Source organism: Pseudochaenichthys georgianus, chromosome 18, assembly GCF_902827115.2.
Source record: "Pseudochaenichthys georgianus chromosome 18, fPseGeo1.2, whole genome shotgun sequence".
Taxonomy (NCBI): domain Eukaryota; kingdom Metazoa; phylum Chordata; class Actinopteri; order Perciformes; family Channichthyidae; genus Pseudochaenichthys; species Pseudochaenichthys georgianus.
Window position 1 is genome coordinate 2,424,284 of NC_047520.1, and position 20,614 is coordinate 2,444,897.

Sequence of the window (20,614 nt, forward strand, 5' to 3'; positions counted from 1 at the left end):
ATAAAAACCGGCAATGTAGCACTACTTCCTGTTTACATTCCCAAAGCATTGGAACTGGAGTCCAAACGTTTAAAGCATAAGCATCCCACAGAACTAAAGTAACATTTAATGAAAATAATTGGGGTTTCTTTCTGTCTGGTGAATAAATAAATAATTAAATAAAATCTAGAAGCCACTGGTTATGTGTGCCATGTTTCCCCTTATATAATGTTGCGTTGCAGTTTAAACACAATCACAGAAAGCAGATCGACCAGTTAGACGGTGCAATATCAAATTAAGATCACTTTGGGTAATATACTGCTCTCCATGAGGCTACAAGGAAGTAGCGAAAGTTACCGAATCATCACATTTCTTCTCGGTTAGTAATCGAAGCACATTGCTTCATTACTGCCATGTGATTACCGGGAAGTCCTGATATTCCGCTTTGTGATCATACACTCCCATCCGCGCGACGGGAGAGAGGGAGACAAGTATATAGCGCGAGTCAGTTTTACGCGGAGGCATCTTAAACCGAAGGTGAAAAACGGACAAACTGCAATTTTCTCCAAAAAACAATTGTGCTTCCTAAACTTGTAATTTACAGCATGATTAAGCACCAACATTAATGTAAAATAAACACTATTAGGCTCAAATTACGCTTTAAATAGATCACACGAATGGGAGATGTATTATGGGACAAAGAAGCTTTATTATGCAGACGTTTGCCCGTTTGCAGTAAACACATGTTTAGTAGAACAATAGCTTTTTTAAGGCATCAACCTCAGAACATTCAGAATCATTCAAGTCATTCTCCACCGTGTTGCTCCATCCTATAGTCAAATCTGAATAACGAATGAATGGATAAAATAAGTGAAAGTGTGGTTCTGGTTGCTTCAGTGGTTCCCAACCAGGTGTATGGGGACCCCTAGCGGTGCTTGAGGGGGTAGCCGGCGGGGGACGCAGAAGGATGAGGGATTGCAATGGCCACACAAAAACATTTTAAAATCTATTTTCATAAGCCTGGCGTCTGGCCCCAAAAGCTTATGAAAGACAAGCTCAGGTGTCTCATTAAAAGCTCTTAATTAAGTGAAACGGCTGGAAGTCTGACTTTGTTATTATTTTTCACTGACTAAATGTCTAAATGTCAAGTTGTATGAATGGTGAGTTTAGACAATGGATGTTCATCTAAGGGGCAATTGGGTTAAATACGATTACAGAGGGTTGAACACATTCTTATGGAATGGAGACCATGCTAAAGGCCCCATATATTCAACATGTGTAAATCATGCACATGTTGCACATTTCTTCTCCACACGACCTCTTTTGAATCAGCAGCTCTCCACTTAAATACAGTATATCGTTTGTCAGATGTAAATATTATAGATTTTTTACAATTAATATACATTTTCTCCCGTCTCGCACCACACACCAAGACGGCCGTCCCGTTGGAACATCTCACTTCTTTCTCTCAGAACGAGGCGGAAAGTATTAAAAGAGGTGAAAATCACTCCAAGTCTGGGCACGTTGAGAGCTGCACACACACACAAGGGGAGTTAGTCGGTCCCGTAAGAGCCAGCATGCGGGACCGGGACTTCTGGGATTTGTAGTCTTTCTAGTTGCGTATTTTTCATCGTCTTATATTTCAACAGTTTTACGACAAACTGTGACTTTTTTGACATGGACATTATTTTTTAAGATTGACAAACATGTGTATAATTCATGGCATAATTCAAACGGGATGGAGAGATAATATTTCTCTCTCCATTGACTTCAATACGTACTTTTTCCGAAATAAGGTCCCATGGGGCGGAAGTAGATGGGCGGGACTTCAACTCTCGATGAAACAAAAAGCAGATCTGACAATACGGGTTGTTGTTTATAATCACACTTTATTCTGGGTCCACATGAAGACAGAAAATAAACAGATAACATGAACATGGTGTACAAGGACATTGAGATAGAAAGGAAAATACAACAACACATTGTTAAGCTGCTGCCACCATCCTACGGGTGAGCATGGCGCCTTTATATGACCATAATGCAACACAGCCGCGTGCTTCTGCTAGAACGCGATCGAGGGGCTTTTCTACTTTAATAGGACGATGCAGAATTAGGAATATTTATCATTTACCAAAACTCCAGTCTATTGATTACATGAGAAATGGGTTAAGAAAGCAAGATTTTAACAACACATACAGAATGCAGGAAAAAGAAGACAGAAGATAATTGATAAATAACACGATTAAAAGATCCGACAAATATGAGAAAATATGCAAAACAATGGCGACACACAGCTGGTGGCAGAGCATAGCGGGTATACAAAGACATGTGTTTGGATTAAAACAAAGCAGGAGCCTTTTTCTCATTTTCATACTAGTTCAGCTTGATCTCACTTTAAAGAGGGAATATTTAACATTATTTAAACCGACACTTGTTTTTAGTACGAGACACTTCCTGTTCGATCGCCCCACGCGTACGCAGTCTAATTGAGTGTGTGAGTTTTGTTCTTTTGGATCTAGAGATGACTTTTTCCTCGTTCATCCCATCTTTTCAGAAAACATAAATTTCTTGTAAGCACACTTGCAAAAGCACGAACTCATGTTTTCGTCCCTAGTCTGTATCAGTATTTAGTTATTATACGTGAATTACAATTAAATCACGGTACAATGTGTTAACTTTGTTGTTGGTGTATACCACGGTATCTACATGGAGATAAGCCCCGCCTCCTCGCCAGCACGTCTAGTTTGAGTGACGCGAGGAAACACGAATGGTGCTGCGGGCCAACTCAACTCAATGCAAATCAAAAGAGTATAATATGAAGGTGTTCAGATAGCAGAGAAAAAGACTTTGGCTGCAAGTAAACAAAATAAACAATGGATTCTGGACTTCTTCTCCTCTCCCCCTCTCCTCCCTCAGTGCACCAGCTCCAGTTGGCTGCTGGAGAAAGGCAGGACCCCACTGACGTAGTAAGCGATGCCCAGAGAGAGCAGAGCGATGACCACCAGCAGCAGGAGGACCCTCCAGAAGCCCAGGTCCTCCACGAACTCCTGCCAGGTGGTCCTGAAGCTGGACAGCACCCCCTCGCTGCTCTGCAGGTTGGGGTTCAGCAGGGAGTGGCTCTCCATCGCACTGGAGCACGGAGGAAACCACAGTTAGGACCACACACACACACACACACACACACACACACACACACACCACACACACACACACACACACACACACACACACACACACACACACACACACACACACACACACACACACACACACACACACACACACACACACACACACACACACACACACACCTCTCACTGTCGGCCATCTGCATGGTCTCCAGTTTGGAGTGGGCTCCTCTGTTGAAGCCCTTCACCTCCTGCTCCTCCAGACCCTCCAGCAGGCGGATGGCGTCCTTGTTGACGCCGCGTCTCTTGGCCAGAACCAGAGGGGTGGAGCCGTTGTGATTACTGTGAAGGAGAAGAGCGGACAGACAGCTGTTAGTCAAGAGTCAAAGGAACTCTACTGTCTCTACTTTAAAGAGTCCTCTCCTGCTGATGTTCAGGTGTATATCAGTATGTAGTGTCTCTACTTTAAAGAGTCCTCTCCTGCTGATGTTCAGGTGTATATCAGTATGTAGTGTCTCTACTTTAAAGAGTCCTCTCCTACTGATGTTCAGGTGTGTATCAGTATGTAGTGTCTCTACTTTAAAGAGTCCTCTCCTGCTGATGTTCAGGTGTGTATCAGTATGTAGTGTCTCTACTTTAAAGAGTCCTCTCCTGCTGATGTTCAGGTGTATATCAGTATGTAGTGTCTCTACTTTAAAGAGTCCTCTCCTGCTGATGTTCAGGTGTATATCAGTATGTAGTGTCTCTACTTTAAAGAGTCCTCTCCTGCTGATGTTCAGGTGTATATCAGTATGTAGTGTCTCTACTTTAAAGAGTCCTCTCCTGCTGATGTTCAGGTGTATATCAGTATGTAGTGTCTCTACTTTAAAGAGTCCTCTCCTGCTGATGTTCAGGTGTGTATCAGTATGTAGTGTCTCTACTTTAAAGAGTCCTCTCCTGCTGATGTTCAGGTGTATATCAGTATGTAGTGTCTCTACTTTAAAGAGTCCTCTCCTGCTGATGTTCAGGTGTATATCAGTATGTAGTGTCTCTACTTTAAAGAGTCCTCCCCTGCTGATGTTCAGGTGTATATCAGTATGTAGTGTCTCTACTTTAAAGAGTCCTCTCCTGCTGATGTTCAGGTGTATATCAGTATGTAGTGTCTCTACTTTAAAGAGTCCTCTCCTGCTGATGTTCAGGTGTATATCAGTGTGTAGTGTCTCTACTTTAAAGAGTCCTCCTGCTGATGTTCAGGTGTATATCAGCATGTAGTGTCTCTACTTTAAAGAGTCCTCTCCTGCTGATGTTCAGGTGTATATCAGTATGTAGTGTCTCTACTTTAAAGAGTCCTCCTGCTGATGTTCAGGTGTATATCAGTATGTAGTGTCTCTACTTTAAAGAGTCCTCCTGCTGATGTTCAGGTGTATATCAGTATGTAGTGTCTCTACTTTAAAGAGTCCTCTCCTGCTGATGTTCAGGTGTATATCAGCATGTAGTGTCTCTACTTTAAAGAGTCCTCTCCTGCTGATGTTCAGGTGTATATCAGCATGTAGTGTCTCTAGGAGGGGTGTGTGCAGACCACCACACACACACAAGCAGCAGCCGCCGAGGCGTAATCATTTTATTTTTTTTACCGGGAAAATCTCCTCCAATGGTTTAAAGGGGTTAGGATGAAGTTGCTATGGTTACTACAGGACATGGAGGATGGATAGTAATCAAAGGGGATGGATTTATGGTTAACCTAAAAAAAGGTAAGATACACTTTTAAAACTTGTTGAGAGAAAACTAGTCTTTGCTGCTGCCTCAAAGAGGAGCAGGGGGGAGAGGAGGGAGACAGGAGAGGCTGATTCAGGAGCACAGACACACTCACAACTATAAATGAACCAAAAATAAATTAATAAACAAGTTTCAGTGTTTTTTTCATATTGGAAATGGTATGTTATTGGTTATGGCCATGATTTTATGATTATTGAAATGTATACAGTTCTGTTTAATATAGGTGTTTCCATAGATCTAGTCTCTTTATTTTGCCCTCAAAATGCACCAGATTGATGCATTTAACTCCAAAAATAAAAATAAAATCTTACCGGGGGGGCATGCCCCTGGACCCCCTAGAGGATTTGAGCTCGACCCCCACTAAAAATCACATGGATAGGTTCCTAAATACATTTTTTTTTTTTTTAAAGTAACCCATTTCCATGTGTGGGTAGTAGATTTAAACTATAGGGCTATCATAATGGGCTCTGCCTGTAACTGTTCGCTCTGCCATCGCGTGAAGGGTCTGCTAACAAGCGACCAACAGAAAGGTTAATGTTGTTGCACGTCACCTCACCCCCCCCCCCCCCCCAGTATATTTCATATATGTGGGAAACAGATCTGTGGGAAACACTGGCAGTTAATGGACCAGCACCAGAGGTGTTCCCATACACACAGGCGTTGGAGCTGTTCTTCATGAAATCCCAGAAGGATGAAGTGCTCTGACAAACAGTGCCATCTTTGCGCAAAATGATTATACAGGAATGAAAAGTCAATAAATAAACATGTTGTTAAAACTTTTTTTTTTTTTTTTTTTTTTTTGGGCACCCCCCCCCCCGCTGCCACCACCCGCCCAAGTATATTTCAGATCTGTGGGAAACACTGAAGTCCCAATATTTACTCTCTGTCCTGTAAAGATAACATCAGGCGGTTTAACCACCATTTGATAGGGCAAGCTAGTCTGTAAACTAAATGATGAATCAGTTATGATAATCTCTCCTATACTACTGGATGCAGCTGGATACTCTATAAAGTACTTCTACTTTAACCAGAGTATCTTTAAACACGAGTATGTGTACTTCTACTCGAGTAAAGGATGTGTGTACTCTGCTTACCAGATATCGATCTTCAGCCCGTTGGATACCAGGAACTGGATGGTGTCCACGTGTCCGCACAGATGCAAAGCGGTGTTCCCTTGATAGTCGGTGGCTAGCAGATCGGCTCCGAACTTGTGCAGCAGGCGGCAGATGTCCACGTTGCCCCGGGCGGCGGCGAGGTGCAGCCCGGTGCGGCCCCGGTTGTCCCGGATGTTGGGGTCGCAGCCCGTCTCCAGGAGCCTCTTGGCGAACGGCAGGTCTCCATCGATGCAGGCCTGCAGCAGCGGCACGTTGGTCTGCGACGAGTCATTGATGAAGACATAGGACATGTCCGAGTGGGTGTCAGAAAATTCCAGCGTACCTGCATCGAAGGAAAAAGGAGAACAGGAGATATTGTTAGAGCCAGTGTTTTGTTTTTTAAAAGAAAGGCCCCTCGTGACATCTGTAGTCAACCAGAGTATAAAAGACTACAATTCCCACGGCGCCTCCTCTAAACCTCAGGAGAAATCACTAAAACTGTAAGAAAACTTTACCAAATCCAGCTTTTAAAACACAAAGACATTTTTATTAAACCCCTTCTCCTGCACTATTTTATCTGTTTTATTTGTTTCATCTCCTATATATATTGTTAGAGCCGGTATTTTAAACAAATCCTTATATTAAGGAGTATTTCTCTGTAAAGTAGTAGCTTCTCTTCTCCTGAGCATAATACGTCACAGCTACCGTGTGGATATGGCTATGCAAATCTCCTTCAACAATGCAACATAAATATATGTAAGACATACAACAATACAGATAATGAAAAAATAAACAAATTATAAATAAAATAGTGCAGGAGGATATAACAAAGTGACCAATGCAGGAGAAGTAAATACGAGCTAAAACATAAAGTAAAATGTAGAGGAATAAAATACTGCTTATGTGAAAAACAGATGGATGCGTAAGGATATGAAGGCACTATCAACCATAGCTACCGTAAATACGTATAAACCCGGAATGCAACACTATAACATGTCTTTTTAATTACAAAACCATCTCAAGAAACCACTTTTAGCAACTGTCCGTGAAGCTAATACATCTTTAAAATAGAAAAGCTAGCTAACTGTAGCATCAACTAGCTGACAGTGATGAAAATGGCAGTAACATTTAACCACTGTTACACATTAAACAATATTTGTATTTATTCACGCAGAAACATTTGATATTAAACAGAAATAAAACGTTAGTAGGTGATGCTAGTTATTAGGGAGCTAGCGGAGCTAATGCTAGCTTCAAAGCTAACGATTTTACACACGATTAACGTGTGATTGAACGATTATAGAAACATACACATGAGGTGAACACGTATGTTATACATTGTTTGGGCTGTCAGATGTGAGACTCACCTGTTGATAAGTTCCCAATTAGCAGAAAAATACACTCCGCTCCTCTTCGAGCTAACGTTAGCAGCCGTGTTGTTGTTATGCTGGGATTCCTCTGTTGCTAAGGAAGGGCTCTGGCGCCCCCTGCTGTCAGGGAGGTGTCATTACAGTTGGATTTTAATACACACATTAACGTTTTTTGGTCTAAAAAATCAATTAAAAAGTGTATTTTTTATACAGTTTTCTAGGAGTTCAGGTGTTAACATACTTCAATATTCATGTTTGCTTCACCTACTACTTTTTAAATTCACTGTAGACCATGTTTGACCACTATTTGTATTGCACTATTTGTGGTGGAATGAGCTCCCCATTGAAATCAGGACCGCAGAAAGCTTACACACCTTCCGGCGCAGACTGAAAACTCATCTTTTTCGACTCCACTTCGAGCGATAGAATGACTAACAAAGAACTGCTAACAGAGCACTTATATACTAATAAAGAACTGGCTTATCTATAGCCAGTTGAGTAGCACTTGAAATACTTGGCTCTATGAAACCTGATGTACTTATATGCTTCTGTTTTCTTCAAGGTTGTGTCTTCCTGGTCGAATGTACTTATTGTAAGTCGCTTTGGATAAAAGCGTCGGCTAAATGCAATGTAATGTAATGTAATATATTTTGCTTCCACTACTTGGCTTTCAACGTGTATGTTTTTTTATTAACTATATATATGTTCTATGTATATTAAATTGTTTTTATATCTGAATCATGCACGGCCTGGGATTGTTTGTAGAGTATATATGATAAATGAAAGATGTGAGAAACAGTGAATAAAGAAAATAATAATAATTTCAAAAAGACAATAGGGAATATAATTCTATCATTTAGTGTGCACAAATATTTTTCAATCGTGTTTTATTTAACTGATAGTTTACATATTTTTATATTCATAGTCACCTATGATCATTTCACTCTTTAATTTCAGTTTGGTCTGCTATTTTGAGACGTTTATATTGTATAATTGTGTATTTTCTACTCGTGTATGTGCAATAGCCTACTAGGGATAAGTTAAGTTAGGGCTCCTCTTAGTTGTACAAGGCAATACGTGTATATGTTTCAAACAAGGTGGACATGTTTTTAATTTGGTTTTCCAAGCACAAAGCAAAGACCTGTCATCTTCTCAGTGGAGTTCACACGTAAAAAGACCTGAAATACCTCGTTGTTTCACGGACAAAACCATCTTCAATGAATATTCTCAGTTAGTTTAGAGACTTTATTTAAGTGTGTGAGCACAGAAATACACATTACAGTAACAGACATGTCATTACCATGTTATCGTGATCGATCCTCTTTGAGGAAAACTGCATTTCTTCTCTGTCACTCCATACACCACGTGTGTTTGGAAAATGGGGGTAAAGACCAAATCAGACGGTTGTTCGGGGGTCTGTTAAATCATCAGTGGCGAATATATTTTCCATATAAAAACACAATCCTAAAGGCATTTTGTTTCGTTTCCTCATAATATTTAATGTACACATCATTATCTTCCCATTCCCTCCCAACTCAGTAAATACAAACCAGGGGATAGTATCATGATTTAGGTAAAATAATTACAATCTAGATTACAAAACCACAAAGGCTGTGACATCAACATCAGGGCTACCAGCAGAGAGACAGCGCTATGTGCTCGACACAGTGGTCATAGTGGTTACAAGTCACCCAGAAGCTTTCAACGTCCAACGATGACGAGAAGAGGATTACATCGACACCGCAGTAAAAAAAAAAAAACCGGGAATTCTGTCATAAAAACGGCTACTTTTATAGACAGAAACACGTATTTCTTCCTATTTCTTATACAAGGACAGACGAAAGATACAGACTGAAAAAAACAACATAAAAGCTTTATAGACTTTTGCATACTTTGGTGGGAAATACAGAAAGCACTATGTACAGCAATAATTGAGTGTTTGGTTGGGGTGATTTAAAAAGAAAAACACTAGTTTGGTCACGACGTAAAGATGAAGGTGGATTTGGTCTATTATTCTAACCCATCAGTGCAATATATAGAAGATATATCAATCAGTTGCTTTGAGCAAGTGTCGCTTATTCCTTGAAATGCATGCGGTTTAATGTCTTAAAAAGTCGTGTTTCAAGTCAGCTGTCAGGGTATTGTAGCACCATAATGAAATGAACAGATATAAAAGGCGTATAAAACAGGAACAATGTGAATTTAAAACGACTGCAGAGGCATTTTATTGCATGATTTTGAACCGCAAATTGCGAACTTTAACTCAAGTTCCACTTACTAGCTTCACTAGCAGGTGGACTTAACTTAGGAAGTATTTATTAAAAGCTCCTTTTTGACTATTATTTCCAGAAAAGAAGGATCTTACAAGCTCCAGGTCTAACTTCCAGGTCGCCAAGTTACAGATCATTCCTGTAAACGATGAACATCTGACTGAAGAAAGCGCTGAAAGTAACGTCAAAAGGAACATGTTACGGTACGTCCACACGGCAGCGTCCGTTGCTCGCTTCGAAAGTTGAGAACTTTTCAAGCTCCAGCCAATCAAATCGCGTGCTTGTGTGTCCGAGATTAATGTGATTGGTTGTTGGTCGCACGCCAGACGTGCGCACCGGCAAGCTTCAATGCAACGCTGCCTTGTGCAGCAGCTTTTCAAACATCTTGAAAATCTTGGAGCTGGGCGTGTCTGACAGCTTGGGGATTTTTTGCGACCAACAACCAATCACATGAATCTCCGCCCCCGACATACAAAGCAAAAACCCCGGGGATTTTATGCGAGCAATATATATATATATAAACTCCCCAAACAGGCGAAAACCTACCAGTTCCCCCACTGTCTCTGCCACCTCCCTCCATGCCTGGGTCCTCCGGTTTGTATCCCGTTAATAGTTCTGGTCGTAAAGAACCGGGTGATTTGCTACCGTAACTTCTCGTTTGGAATATGAGGAAATGAACTGCGGTCTGGCTCTCCCTGCTTACACGCGGTTTGATTGGCTAGCGCTTCTAATGTCAGATTTGCATAAACGTGTTTGATTGGCTGGCGCTTCCAGCTCAGCTTCAAAAGTTGAACATTGCTCAATTTTTGAATCCTGGAAATCCTGGAAATCTTCGCTTCGCTCCCCCACAATGCAGTTCGGCGAAAAGCGAGGCAAAGTGACATCATCCCCATTCAAAGTCAACGGGCAGAGAAGCGTTGGAAGCGGTGGAAGATTCGTCTAGAGCTGCTGTGTGGACGTATCGTTACGGTCTGAAAACGCTTACTTTGAAGCTGCGATATTGGAGTTTGGTCGACACTTAAGTCGTTGTTTCGATAGAGAATCAAATGAAATGAGCAAACGTGGAAATTATCGAAAGGATTTGGATACATCTGGTTCTTTTCTGCCTTATAACGTGTCTGGGTTATTTGATTTCCATACGAATAAAACCCTCTTTTGTGAGAATATTTAAATTGGTTGTTTCTCTTAACCTGGAAGATAAATGCATTTAAAGCAGAACAGGGCGGTAGATAGAAAAAAAGCAACGTTTTATGGCGGCTAATTCACTAAAAAGGCGTTTGTGATCAGGAATCAGGTGATTTCACTTCAGTTGGATCAGTTCACAGAAATTAAGACTTTAATTCCAACCAACTTTCAAACAAAACCGACTTAAAACTGGTTCACTGGAGCACATGTGGTGTAAGCGGTGCTATGCAAAGTGGGTTGGCACTGTCCGAGGTAGCCGAGAATGATCCTCACCAAAAAAGAAAAGAACAACGAGACAACAGACACAAAATAAACACGTACACAAATAGCACCATTGTCGGTGATGATCTGGAGAAGAACCACCACATATGCAGCTCTTCTCTCTCCATTTCCTCAACGCTCCTTTTTTTAAAAACATTTGTAATAAGCAATTCATTCCTAAAACTCTGATGTTGTTTTTGGAGAAGCAGGAGAGAGGGGCTTCTTTTCAGTCAGTGTTCTTCTATACATTTACTCCTCCTTAAAGGTCACCTATTATACTGCTTTTCATCAATGTATCACAGGTCTCAGATATATGCAAAACATGTCTCTGATTGGCTCGAAACACCAACATTGCAGCATTACCCATAATCCCCTCTGTTTCAGCCCTGTTTCCAAAGTGCTGATTCTCTGTCTGTTACTTTAGATGAAAATACGGAGCCCCTCCCCACGCCCCTCTGAGAGAGATTTGGTTAGAAAGAACTCAATGGAGCTCGAGAAATTCAGGTGATACGGGGGGGGGGGGGTTACCTTGGTTACTGATTGGCTAATGGTTTTGATGTAGAAGAGACATGAAGAAGAGGGGACACATGTTGATGTAGAAGAGACATGAAGAAGAGGGGACACATGTTGATGTAGAAGAGACATGAAGAAGAGGGGACACATGTTGATGTAGAAGAGACATGAAGAAGAGGGGACACATGTTGATGTAGAAGAGACATGGAGAAGAGGGGACACATGTTGATGTAGAAGAGACAAGAAGAAGAGGGGACACATGCTGATGTAGAAGAGACATGAAGAAGAGGGGACACATGTTGATGTAGAAGAGACATGAAGAAGAGGGGACACATGTTGATGTAGAAGAGACATGAAGAAGAGGGGACACATGTTGATGTAGAAGAGACATGGAGAAGAGGGGACACATGTTGATGTAGAAGAGACAAGAAGAAGAGGGGACACATGCTGATGTAGAAGAGACATGAAGAAGAGGGGACACATGCTGATGTAGAAGAGACATGAAGAAGAGGGGACACATGTTGATGTAGAGACATGGAGAAGAGGGGACACATGTTGATGTAGAGACATGAAGAAGAGGGGACACATGTTGATGTAGAGGAGACATGGAGAAGAGGGGACACATGTTGATGTAGAAGAGACAAGAAGAAGAGGGGACACATGTTGATGTAGAAGAGACATGAAGAAGAGGGGACACATGCTGATGTAGAAGAGACAAGAAGAAGAGGGGACACATGCTGATGTAGAAGAGACATGAAGAAGAGGGGACACATGCTGATGTAGAAGAGACATGAAGAAGAGGGGACACATGTTGATGTAGAGACATGAAGAAGAGGGGACACATGTTGATGTAGAGACATGAAGAAGAGGGGACACATGTTGATGTAGAAGAGACAAGAAGAAGAGGGGACACATGTTGATGTAGAAGAGACATGAAGAAGAGGGGACACATGTTGATGTAGAAGAGACATGGAGAAGAGGGGACACATGTTGATGTAGAAGAGACAAGAAGAAGAGGGGACACATGCTGATGTAGAAGAGACATGAAGAAGAGGGGACACATGCTGATGTAGAAGAGACATGAAGAAGAGGGGACACATGTTGATGTAGAGACATGGAGAAGAGGGGACACATGTTGATGTAGAGACATGAAGAAGAGGGGACACATGTTGATGTAGAGGAGACATGGAGAAGAGGGGACACATGTTGATGTAGAAGAGACAAGAAGAAGAGGGGACACATGTTGATGTAGAAGAGACATGAAGAAGAGGGGACACATGCTGATGTAGAAGAGACAAGAAGAAGAGGGGACACATGCTGATGTAGAAGAGACATGAAGAAGAGGGGACACATGTTGATGTAGAAGAGACATGAAGAAGAGGGGACACATGTTGATGTAGAGACATGAAGAAGAGGGGACACATGTTGATGTAGAGACATGAAGAAGAGGGGACACATGTTGATGTAGAAGAGACAAGAAGAAGAGGGGACACATGCTGATGTAGAAGAGACATGAAGAAGAGGGGACACATGTTGATGTAGAAGAGACATGAAGAAGAGGGGACACATGTTGATGTAGAAGAGACATGAAGAAGAGGGGACACATGCTGATGTAGAAGAGACAAGAAGAAGAGGGGACACATGCTGATGTAGAAGAGACATGAAGAAGAGGGGACACATGCTGATGTAGAAGAGACATGAAGAAGAGGGGACACATGTTGATGTAGAGACATGAAGAAGAGGGGACACATGTTGATGTAGAGACATGGAGAAGTGGATCTTGCATAATAGGTGACCTTGAACGCCTCTACTTCTCCTCCGAGGTGCTGACACTACAACAGCTTGCTGCAGACTTGGCAGCGGCTGACTCTGGATCTCTCCTGGCCGCCCTTCAGGGTCTCCTGTCCGGGGGCGTAGAGGAACTCCGTGCCCGGCTGCACGGTGGTGAGCCAGAAGCTGTATTCGTTGGCGAAGAAGTGGCAGGACCCCTTGGCTCCGTTGCACTCGATGAACGGCGTGGCGCGGAAATCCTCCAGACAAGAACCGGGGGAATTCAGAGACTGACCGCCACCTTCGGATCCCGCCGCCGTGTGCTGCACGGAGAGAGGGACATTTAGTATCCATCTGTACAGACAGCTACGACCCTCGAGGCCCTCGAACTAGGATGTGTTGTTAGTTTGAATACATGTGGAAGTCAAAGCCGAAGAGAACCGTCTTTTCCGAGTGAAACGGCTCTATTTTCTACAACATTTTAACAATTATCAGCTTGCTAAACATGTCCCATTTGCCCCTCCGACGGTGCAACACAACAACACAGATAACATAGTGAAAGTAAATACGAATAGAATAGAAATAGTGCTAACAGAATGTTATGGATGTTCTATCAAAAGTTCAGGCGTTTAGATGAGATATTCTTTATTGATTGCAACATCGTTTTGTCAGAGCAGCGTGTGAAGAAGGCAAGTTAATGTTTAGCAAGCTGATTGGTTCAAATGTTGGAGAAAATAGAGCCATTTCCACACGGGAAAAAGACGGTTATCTTCGGCTTTAACTTCTCATTTATAAAAACAAAGAAAACATATTTAAATCCTAGCTCAAGGGTTTGCTATCGGTACAGAAGACGACACCATCTGGTATTTTCTACCCTAGCTTCGGATAAAGAAAATACGTTAACCCTATTGAAATGGACATTAGTATTACCCGGAGACATCTATCAGTAGTTTGGTTTGTGAGTACTTTAAAGTTGACCACGAGGAAGGGACGTGTTTAACAAGCTGATAATTGTTAAAATGTTGTAGAAAATAGGTATTTTGGACATTTCATATTAACCATGTTCCTCAACGGGGGTGTGTATACAATGACAGTAAAGTCAATCCATTACGCCAACATTACACAAAGAATGTGAACATATATGAAGAAAACGCTTTGCTATTTCCCTTATGTCACTAAAACACGTCTAAATGTGATGTTTAGGGTGTATAGTGAGTTATTGATGTTATTGTTTGTTTTACCATGAGGAAGGAGTATCCGATCCAGAGACTCCTCCAGCCGGGGGGGCAGGTGGGGATGCTCAGATCCTGGCTGTGCACGGCTACAGCCAGAGAGGGAGCCTCACATACTGAACACCTGGAACATAAGGACAGGAGAGAGGCAATTATTAAAACGTAATTTCTGTCATAAAAACGGCAAAGAAATCGACTTTTATAGACAGAGAATACGTAGGGACTTTTGCTCCAGCATACGTTGGTGGGAAATACAGTTTCAGGGTGTTTAGTTTGTGAATGTATGAGTCCTGCAGTCCTGAACGAGGGCCAGTACCTGCTGATGTATTGCTGGATCTGTTGCTCGGCAACGGGCATCATGGGAATGGGAGCGCTGGTGGAGAGCCAATAGGATTTGTCGTTTCGAGAGGCGTAGTAACACACCTCGTTGGGGGAGCAGTAGAGGAAGGGGATGGTGCTGAAGCGGGGGAGACAAGACCCCGGCTGACCTGCAGAGAGAGAGAGAGAGGGGGGAGAGAGGGGAGAGAGGGGAGACAATTAGTGATACGTTTCAAGGCTTTATTGTCATTAGCACAGTAGCTACAGTGTAGTCAATGAAAAACTGAAGTCACAGGTTCCTCCAACAGTGCAGAGGTGGGAAGTAGTGGAGTACAAATACTTCGTTACCGTACTTAAGTACATGTTTCTGGTATCAGTACTTTACTCCACTACTTATTTTACTCTTTACTTTTACTTCTTACATGTTGAACTCAAATACCTGTACTTTCTACTTCTTACATGTTGAACCCAAATACCTGTACTTTCTACTTCTTACATGTTGAACTCAAATACCTGTACTTTCTACTTCTTACATGTTGAACTCAAATACCTGTACTTTCTACTTCTTACATGTTGAACACAAATACCTGTACTTTCTACTTCTTACATGTTGAACTCAAATACCTGTACTTTCTACTTCTTACATGTTGAACTCAAATACCTGTACTTTCTACTTCTTACATGTTGAACCCAAATACCTGTACTTTCTACTTCTTACATGTTGAACTCAAATACCTGAACTTTCTACTTCTTACATGTTGAACCCAAATACCTGTACTTTCTACTTCTTACATGTTGAACTCAAATACCTGAACTTTCTACTTCTTACATGTTGAACTCAAATACCTGAACTTTCTACTTCTTACATGTTGAACTCAAATACCTGAACTTTCTACTTCTTACATGTTGAACCCAAATACCTGTACTTTCTACTTCTTACATGTTGAACTCAAATACCTGAACTTTCTACTTCTTACATGTTGAACTCAAATACCTGTACTTTCTACTTCTTACATGTTGAACTCAAATACCTGAACTTTCTACTTCTTACATGTTGAACCCAAATACCTGTACTTTCTACTTCTTACATGTTGAACTCAAATACCTGAACTTTCTACTTCTTACATGTTGAACTCAAATACCTGTACTTTCTACTTCTTACATGTTGAACTCAAATACCTGTACTTTCTACTTCTTACATGTTGAACTCAAATACCTGTACTTTCTACTTCTCACATTTTCCAAACATTTTCTAAAACACTATTCTCGTCTTTAGTACGCTAATGAATCTTATTACTTTTGGTAATCTAGCTCAAAGCTTCCGTCGTGGAAAGTGCAGACAGGATGTATCGGCTCACAAATCAAAGGTAGATGAAGGTAACAGTCCTTCAAACCTCTGTAACATCACGTTAGCGACTGAATATGAAACGTTTCTCCGTACCGAGGTCCTGGTTGTGAGCCTTCTCCTGCCCCTCCACGAACAGCAGGCTGTACCCGTCCCACAGCGTGGCCATGCCCTGAGGACACATGGGCACCTGGGCGTTCTGGCTGTGCTTCACCAGGGTGTATCCGATGCTTGAGCCACGACCCACAGCCCCGGGGGCTCCGGAGCGACCCGTGGACCCAGTGGCGCCTGGAGGACGAGACAACAAGAAGAAATAAGAGGTTTGTTTCGCATGCTAACTGTTGGGAAAATACTGAATGTCCTCGTCCAATATCAGAGTCCACGTGATAACAAAGGTATCCCAACTGTAGCTGTGTGCATAACAGGATGTGTGATGACCTAGAAGAGCATCAGGACTGCTTGAGGCAGATGATAGCTATGTGATTAACATGATGATTCAGCCTCTATGGAGAGAGACATCAAGCATGCTCATTTCTGACGTGGAGTTAATCTGAAGTAAACATTGAAGACTGCTTTCTATTCCTCCATCTTGTGACTGTGTGACTCCCTCTCTTGGATATCAGCATGTGAAGGACGCTGCTCAGGAACTAGCTCTGTATGTGATGACTCCTTCCATTCTGGAGAGGATATTAAATACATGGATCCTGAGATTGAAGCTCAAGCCGGTGACGAGGGATTTTTAAGTATTCAGAAAAAGTCAGAATTTTGGATTTTGCGAAAAAGTCGGAATTTGGAGCAAAAAAAATCAGAATTTTGCGATTTTTAGAAAAAAGTCAGAATTTTGAGAGAAAGTCAGAATTTTTAGAGAAAGTCAACATTTTGAGAAAAAACTCAGTATTCATGACAGGATGTATGATTACCTACAAGAACCGGTATTCCTCCATCTTGTGACTGTGTAACTCCCTCTCTTGGATATCAGCATGTGAAGGACACTGTTCAGGAACTAGTTGATGCTCTGTATGTGAGGACTACTTCCATTCTGGAGAGGATATTAAATACATGGATCCTGATATTGAAGCTCAATCCAGTGACGAGTGATATATTTCTAACACTAACTTAGAAAGAGTCCAGGTATTTGCAATGGGGGAGATTTCTGGTATAAGTACGTTTATCATAGCATGTAAATGTCTGACCTTGTTCTCCAGCGGGTCCGGGGAAACCGGGGGATCCGGCCTCACCGATAGATCCGGGGTAACCAGGAGGTCCAGTCTGGCCCAGTTTGCCTCCAGGACCGGGACGACCCTTAGACCCTAAAGCAGGACACACGTTCACTCAGCCGTCAACAAAAAGTCCAGAGAGCAGTTTTTTTGTTCGTATTAGCTTAGCTTAGCATGAAGACGAGAAACACGTGGACACAGATAAACTACATCCTTACCAAAAGCAACAAAATCCACCAACAAGCATCTTAAAAAACGTAATATATAACATTTCACAACACATTTCTTATAGTATTGAAGTTGAAGCTGTTTTGTTGAACAGGAAACACACTAAATAAACTGTACTTTACTTAGTTACATCCTTGATAAACAACAAATGTTAATCATGGGTACATACAGTATAATGTTTGTAAATATAAAATCTTATGTGAATCACACCGTATAAAAACACTGATGGTTTACTGGTGAGAAGTTTTGCTATGCCAGTAAAGTGTATTTCTTAGCTTAGCTTAGCATGAAGACGAGAAACAGATCACCTACATCCTAACCAAAAGCAACAAAAAAACACCAACAAGCATCTCAAAGGTTAAATATTCAACATGTTATAATACATTTATTGTATTATTGAAGTTTTTGCAGAACTTTTTTAATCTTTGGACAGAGCTTGGCTAGCCTTTTAACCCAGTTTTCATTCATTACGCTAAGCTAAGCTAAGCTAAGCTAAGTATTCCCGCCATAAACTCACACAGACTTCAGAGTGAAATCCATCTTCTCGTTTAACTTTCACTAAATACTAAACTACTCCTTTGAACACAACCAAATAATGAGAACGAAACCTGATGTTTTCTTGTCATTTAGATATCATTTTTGGCGTTTTTCTTAAAAAAATATATATCGTTTTTTTGTCTTTAATGGGAACACAAATCTGTTATATTTAAAAAAAAATTATTTCTCTTTGTCTGTATTATTATTATTTTTGGTTTACATATGTATTCTGCATTTTGTATGTTTTGTAAGTAATTGCTGTTGTCTTTTTTTACTTTTTCTCAAGTACTTTTAGTTATTTTATTTAAAAATAAATTGTACATGTTGTGTATTAATCTAAATAAAAATGTGATCACCAAAAATATTTTTTTTTAACAAAAACAAAGATCTGGATTGTGTGATTCCTCACCTGAACGTCCGGGGAGTCCCGGCTGTCCGGGTTCTCCAGGAGTCCCGCTTCCTCCACCTCCTCCGGGGTAACCAATTTCTCCGTAGGGTCGCTCGAAGTCTTGCGGTATCCTGGGAATCATGTGTCCGGGGGCTCCCTTACGACCGGGACGTCCTGGAGAGGAAGGGATGGAGAGAGACGAGGAAATAAGATAAGATAAGATGGAGCTTTTTTAATTAACACAAAAACGTACAAAAAAATACTTAGTTCCCACTTGACAGTTAACGGAAAGAACAAAACAAAAAAACAACACGAAAACGTAGAGGGAAAGCGGCTTAACTTATCCTAACTTTTATTAACTTCTTATTTAAGTCCTCTTACCTTGCACTCCCTTGGCTCCTTTGTGTCCGTAATATCCAGAATCACCGGGATAGCCCTTCAGACCAGGACCTCCGCTGTATCCGCTCTCTCCTATTCCTCCTAAAAAACACCCCAAAACATTTGTCTCTCACACTTTCTTTTGGGGTTTATTTCATATTGTTTACAGGCCAATCGGAGCTTCACTGACCTTTGAACCCGGGGCTTCCGGGGAGTCCGGGGCCTCCGGGAAAACCAGGTTCTCCCTTTCTCCCGGGGGATCCTGGGAAACCTGGGAGTCCAGGGTCTCCTCGGTCTCCCTGAGCTGTGCCGGGACCAGGAGGACCGGGAGGACCTGGAGGACCCTGGAAACCTGAGAAGAGGAGGAGAGAAGGAGAGGAGTCAGGACGAGAGGATACAGTGAAAGGAAATAGGAAACGAAACAGGTTGAGCACAAAAGGGAAAGGCTAGGAGAAGAAAGGAAATTGAGTTTGAGGAAAGGAAGTCAATCAAAAGAAAGTAAAGGAAACTAAAGACAATTAGGGTAAGAAGTAAATCAAAATAAAGGAAGGAAGTTTCGGAAAAGAAAGGAAAGGAGAGGGTAGGAAAGGAAAGGAGAGGGAAGGAATTAAAGGAAAGAAAAGGACAGGATAGGATGGGACAGTAGAGGGGAGGATGGGGAATTGGTTTTAGAAAAGGAAGTAAATCAAAAGAAAGGAAAGCAGGTTGATAAAAAGAAAGGACAGGAGAGGGAAGGACATTAAATTGGGTTAAAAGAAAGGAGGGAAATACAACAAAAGGAAAGGACATTGGGTTAAAAGAAAGGGAAGGAAAGGGAAGGAAAGGTAAGGAAAGAGGCTTAAGAAGGAGAGGAAAGAAAATGAAAGGTAAGGAAAGGAAATGAAAGAAGAGGACAATATAGGACATTAAAAAGGACAGAAAGTGAACATATTTACCATATTCTCCATCCAGTCCAGGGAGTCCAGGGTCTCCAAGAGGTCCAAGAACGTCCGATCCCACCGTGGGACCGGGGGGTCCGGGAAGACCGGGGAACCCTGAGCGTCCGGGACCACCTGACACACACAAATAAAAACAAACCATTTTGAAATTTTTATATTCGCTAATTCATACTCTGATACACCCACTGATGTCACTTCTTCCTCAGGTGACCTTTAATTCCCGTGAAGCTCACCTTGGTCTCCTCTCTGTCCCTTGGCTCCGGGGTATCCTGGTCCCCCAGGGTAGTAGGATCCTCTCTCTCCCTTCAGACCGGGAATACCGGAAGCTCCTGGACGACCTCCAGCGTTCCCACCTGGTGTTCCTGGGAGGCCTTTAGGTCCAGCGAGGCCATTAAGACCATCCAAACCAGGGGATCCAGGTAAACCTGCACAACCACAACAGAGAGGGTTTGTTCATACTGGGGTAATACGTTTCAGGTTTAAAGTTTCAAGGCTTTTATTGTCATTTGCACATTAGCTACAGTGTAGATATGACAATGAAAAACGTAGGTCTCAGGCTCCTCTAACAGTGCGACATATATACAGTATAGGACATACAACAAATAAAACAGATAAACTAGCGCAATACATGTCCTGTCCAGTTCCAGTTTGTATCCACTTATATGCCAACACTCAATGGATTGAAACTGAATATTTGGTGACATTAAA

The 20,614-nt window shown here is 41.8% G+C and overlaps 2 protein-coding genes across 3 annotated transcripts in view; both read right to left on the reverse strand.

Annotated features, from left to right (window-relative positions):
- Positions 1 to 1,848: 1,848 nt before the first annotated feature.
- ankrd46b (ankyrin repeat domain 46b) lies at positions 1,849 to 7,432 on the reverse strand. Its single transcript, XM_034106370.2, has 4 exons — positions 7,324 to 7,432; positions 5,957 to 6,299; positions 3,291 to 3,449; positions 1,849 to 3,108 (listed from the first exon to the last, which is right to left on the reverse strand). The coding sequence occupies exons 2-4, from the start codon at positions 6,265 to 6,267 to the stop codon at positions 2,892 to 2,894; spliced, it is 687 nt and encodes a 228-aa protein (XP_033962261.1). The 5' UTR covers positions 6,268 to 6,299; positions 7,324 to 7,432; the 3' UTR covers positions 1,849 to 2,891.
- Positions 7,433 to 8,557: 1,125 nt separating this feature from the next.
- col4a6 (collagen, type IV, alpha 6) overlaps positions 8,558 to 20,614 on the reverse strand; it is a 171,188-nt gene continuing 159,131 nt past the window's right edge. For both annotated transcript variants that reach the window (XM_071206609.1, XM_071206608.1), the window contains 10 exons: positions 20,140 to 20,331; positions 19,904 to 20,020; positions 19,159 to 19,320; positions 18,972 to 19,070; positions 18,612 to 18,764; positions 17,414 to 17,530; positions 16,317 to 16,508; positions 14,874 to 15,045; positions 14,567 to 14,681; positions 8,558 to 13,648 (listed from right to left, as the gene is read on the reverse strand). In XM_071206609.1, the coding sequence (XP_071062710.1) occupies positions 13,388 to 13,648; positions 14,567 to 14,681; positions 14,874 to 15,045; positions 16,317 to 16,508; positions 17,414 to 17,530; positions 18,612 to 18,764; positions 18,972 to 19,070; positions 19,159 to 19,320; positions 19,904 to 20,020; positions 20,140 to 20,331 (1,580 nt within the window). In that variant the 3' untranslated portion in view covers positions 8,558 to 13,387. The remainder of the gene's footprint in view (positions 13,649 to 14,566; positions 14,682 to 14,873; positions 15,046 to 16,316; positions 16,509 to 17,413; positions 17,531 to 18,611; positions 18,765 to 18,971; positions 19,071 to 19,158; positions 19,321 to 19,903; positions 20,021 to 20,139; positions 20,332 to 20,614) is intronic.

Bases quoted from the DNA above. Each gene is read 5' to 3' on its own strand.
- ankrd46b (XM_034106370.2), bottom strand. From the start codon at position 6,267: ATGTCCTATGTCTTCATCAATGACTCGTCGCAGACCAACGTGCCGCTG. The intron at 3,450-5,956 runs GTAAGCAGAGTA...TCTCCTTCACAG, and splicing joins GGGCTGAAGATCGATATCTG to TAATCACAACGGCTCCACCC. The intron at 3,109-3,290 runs GTGTGTGTGTGT...TCCGTGCTCCAG, and splicing joins CAGATGGCCGACAGTGAGAG to TGCGATGGAGAGCCACTCCC.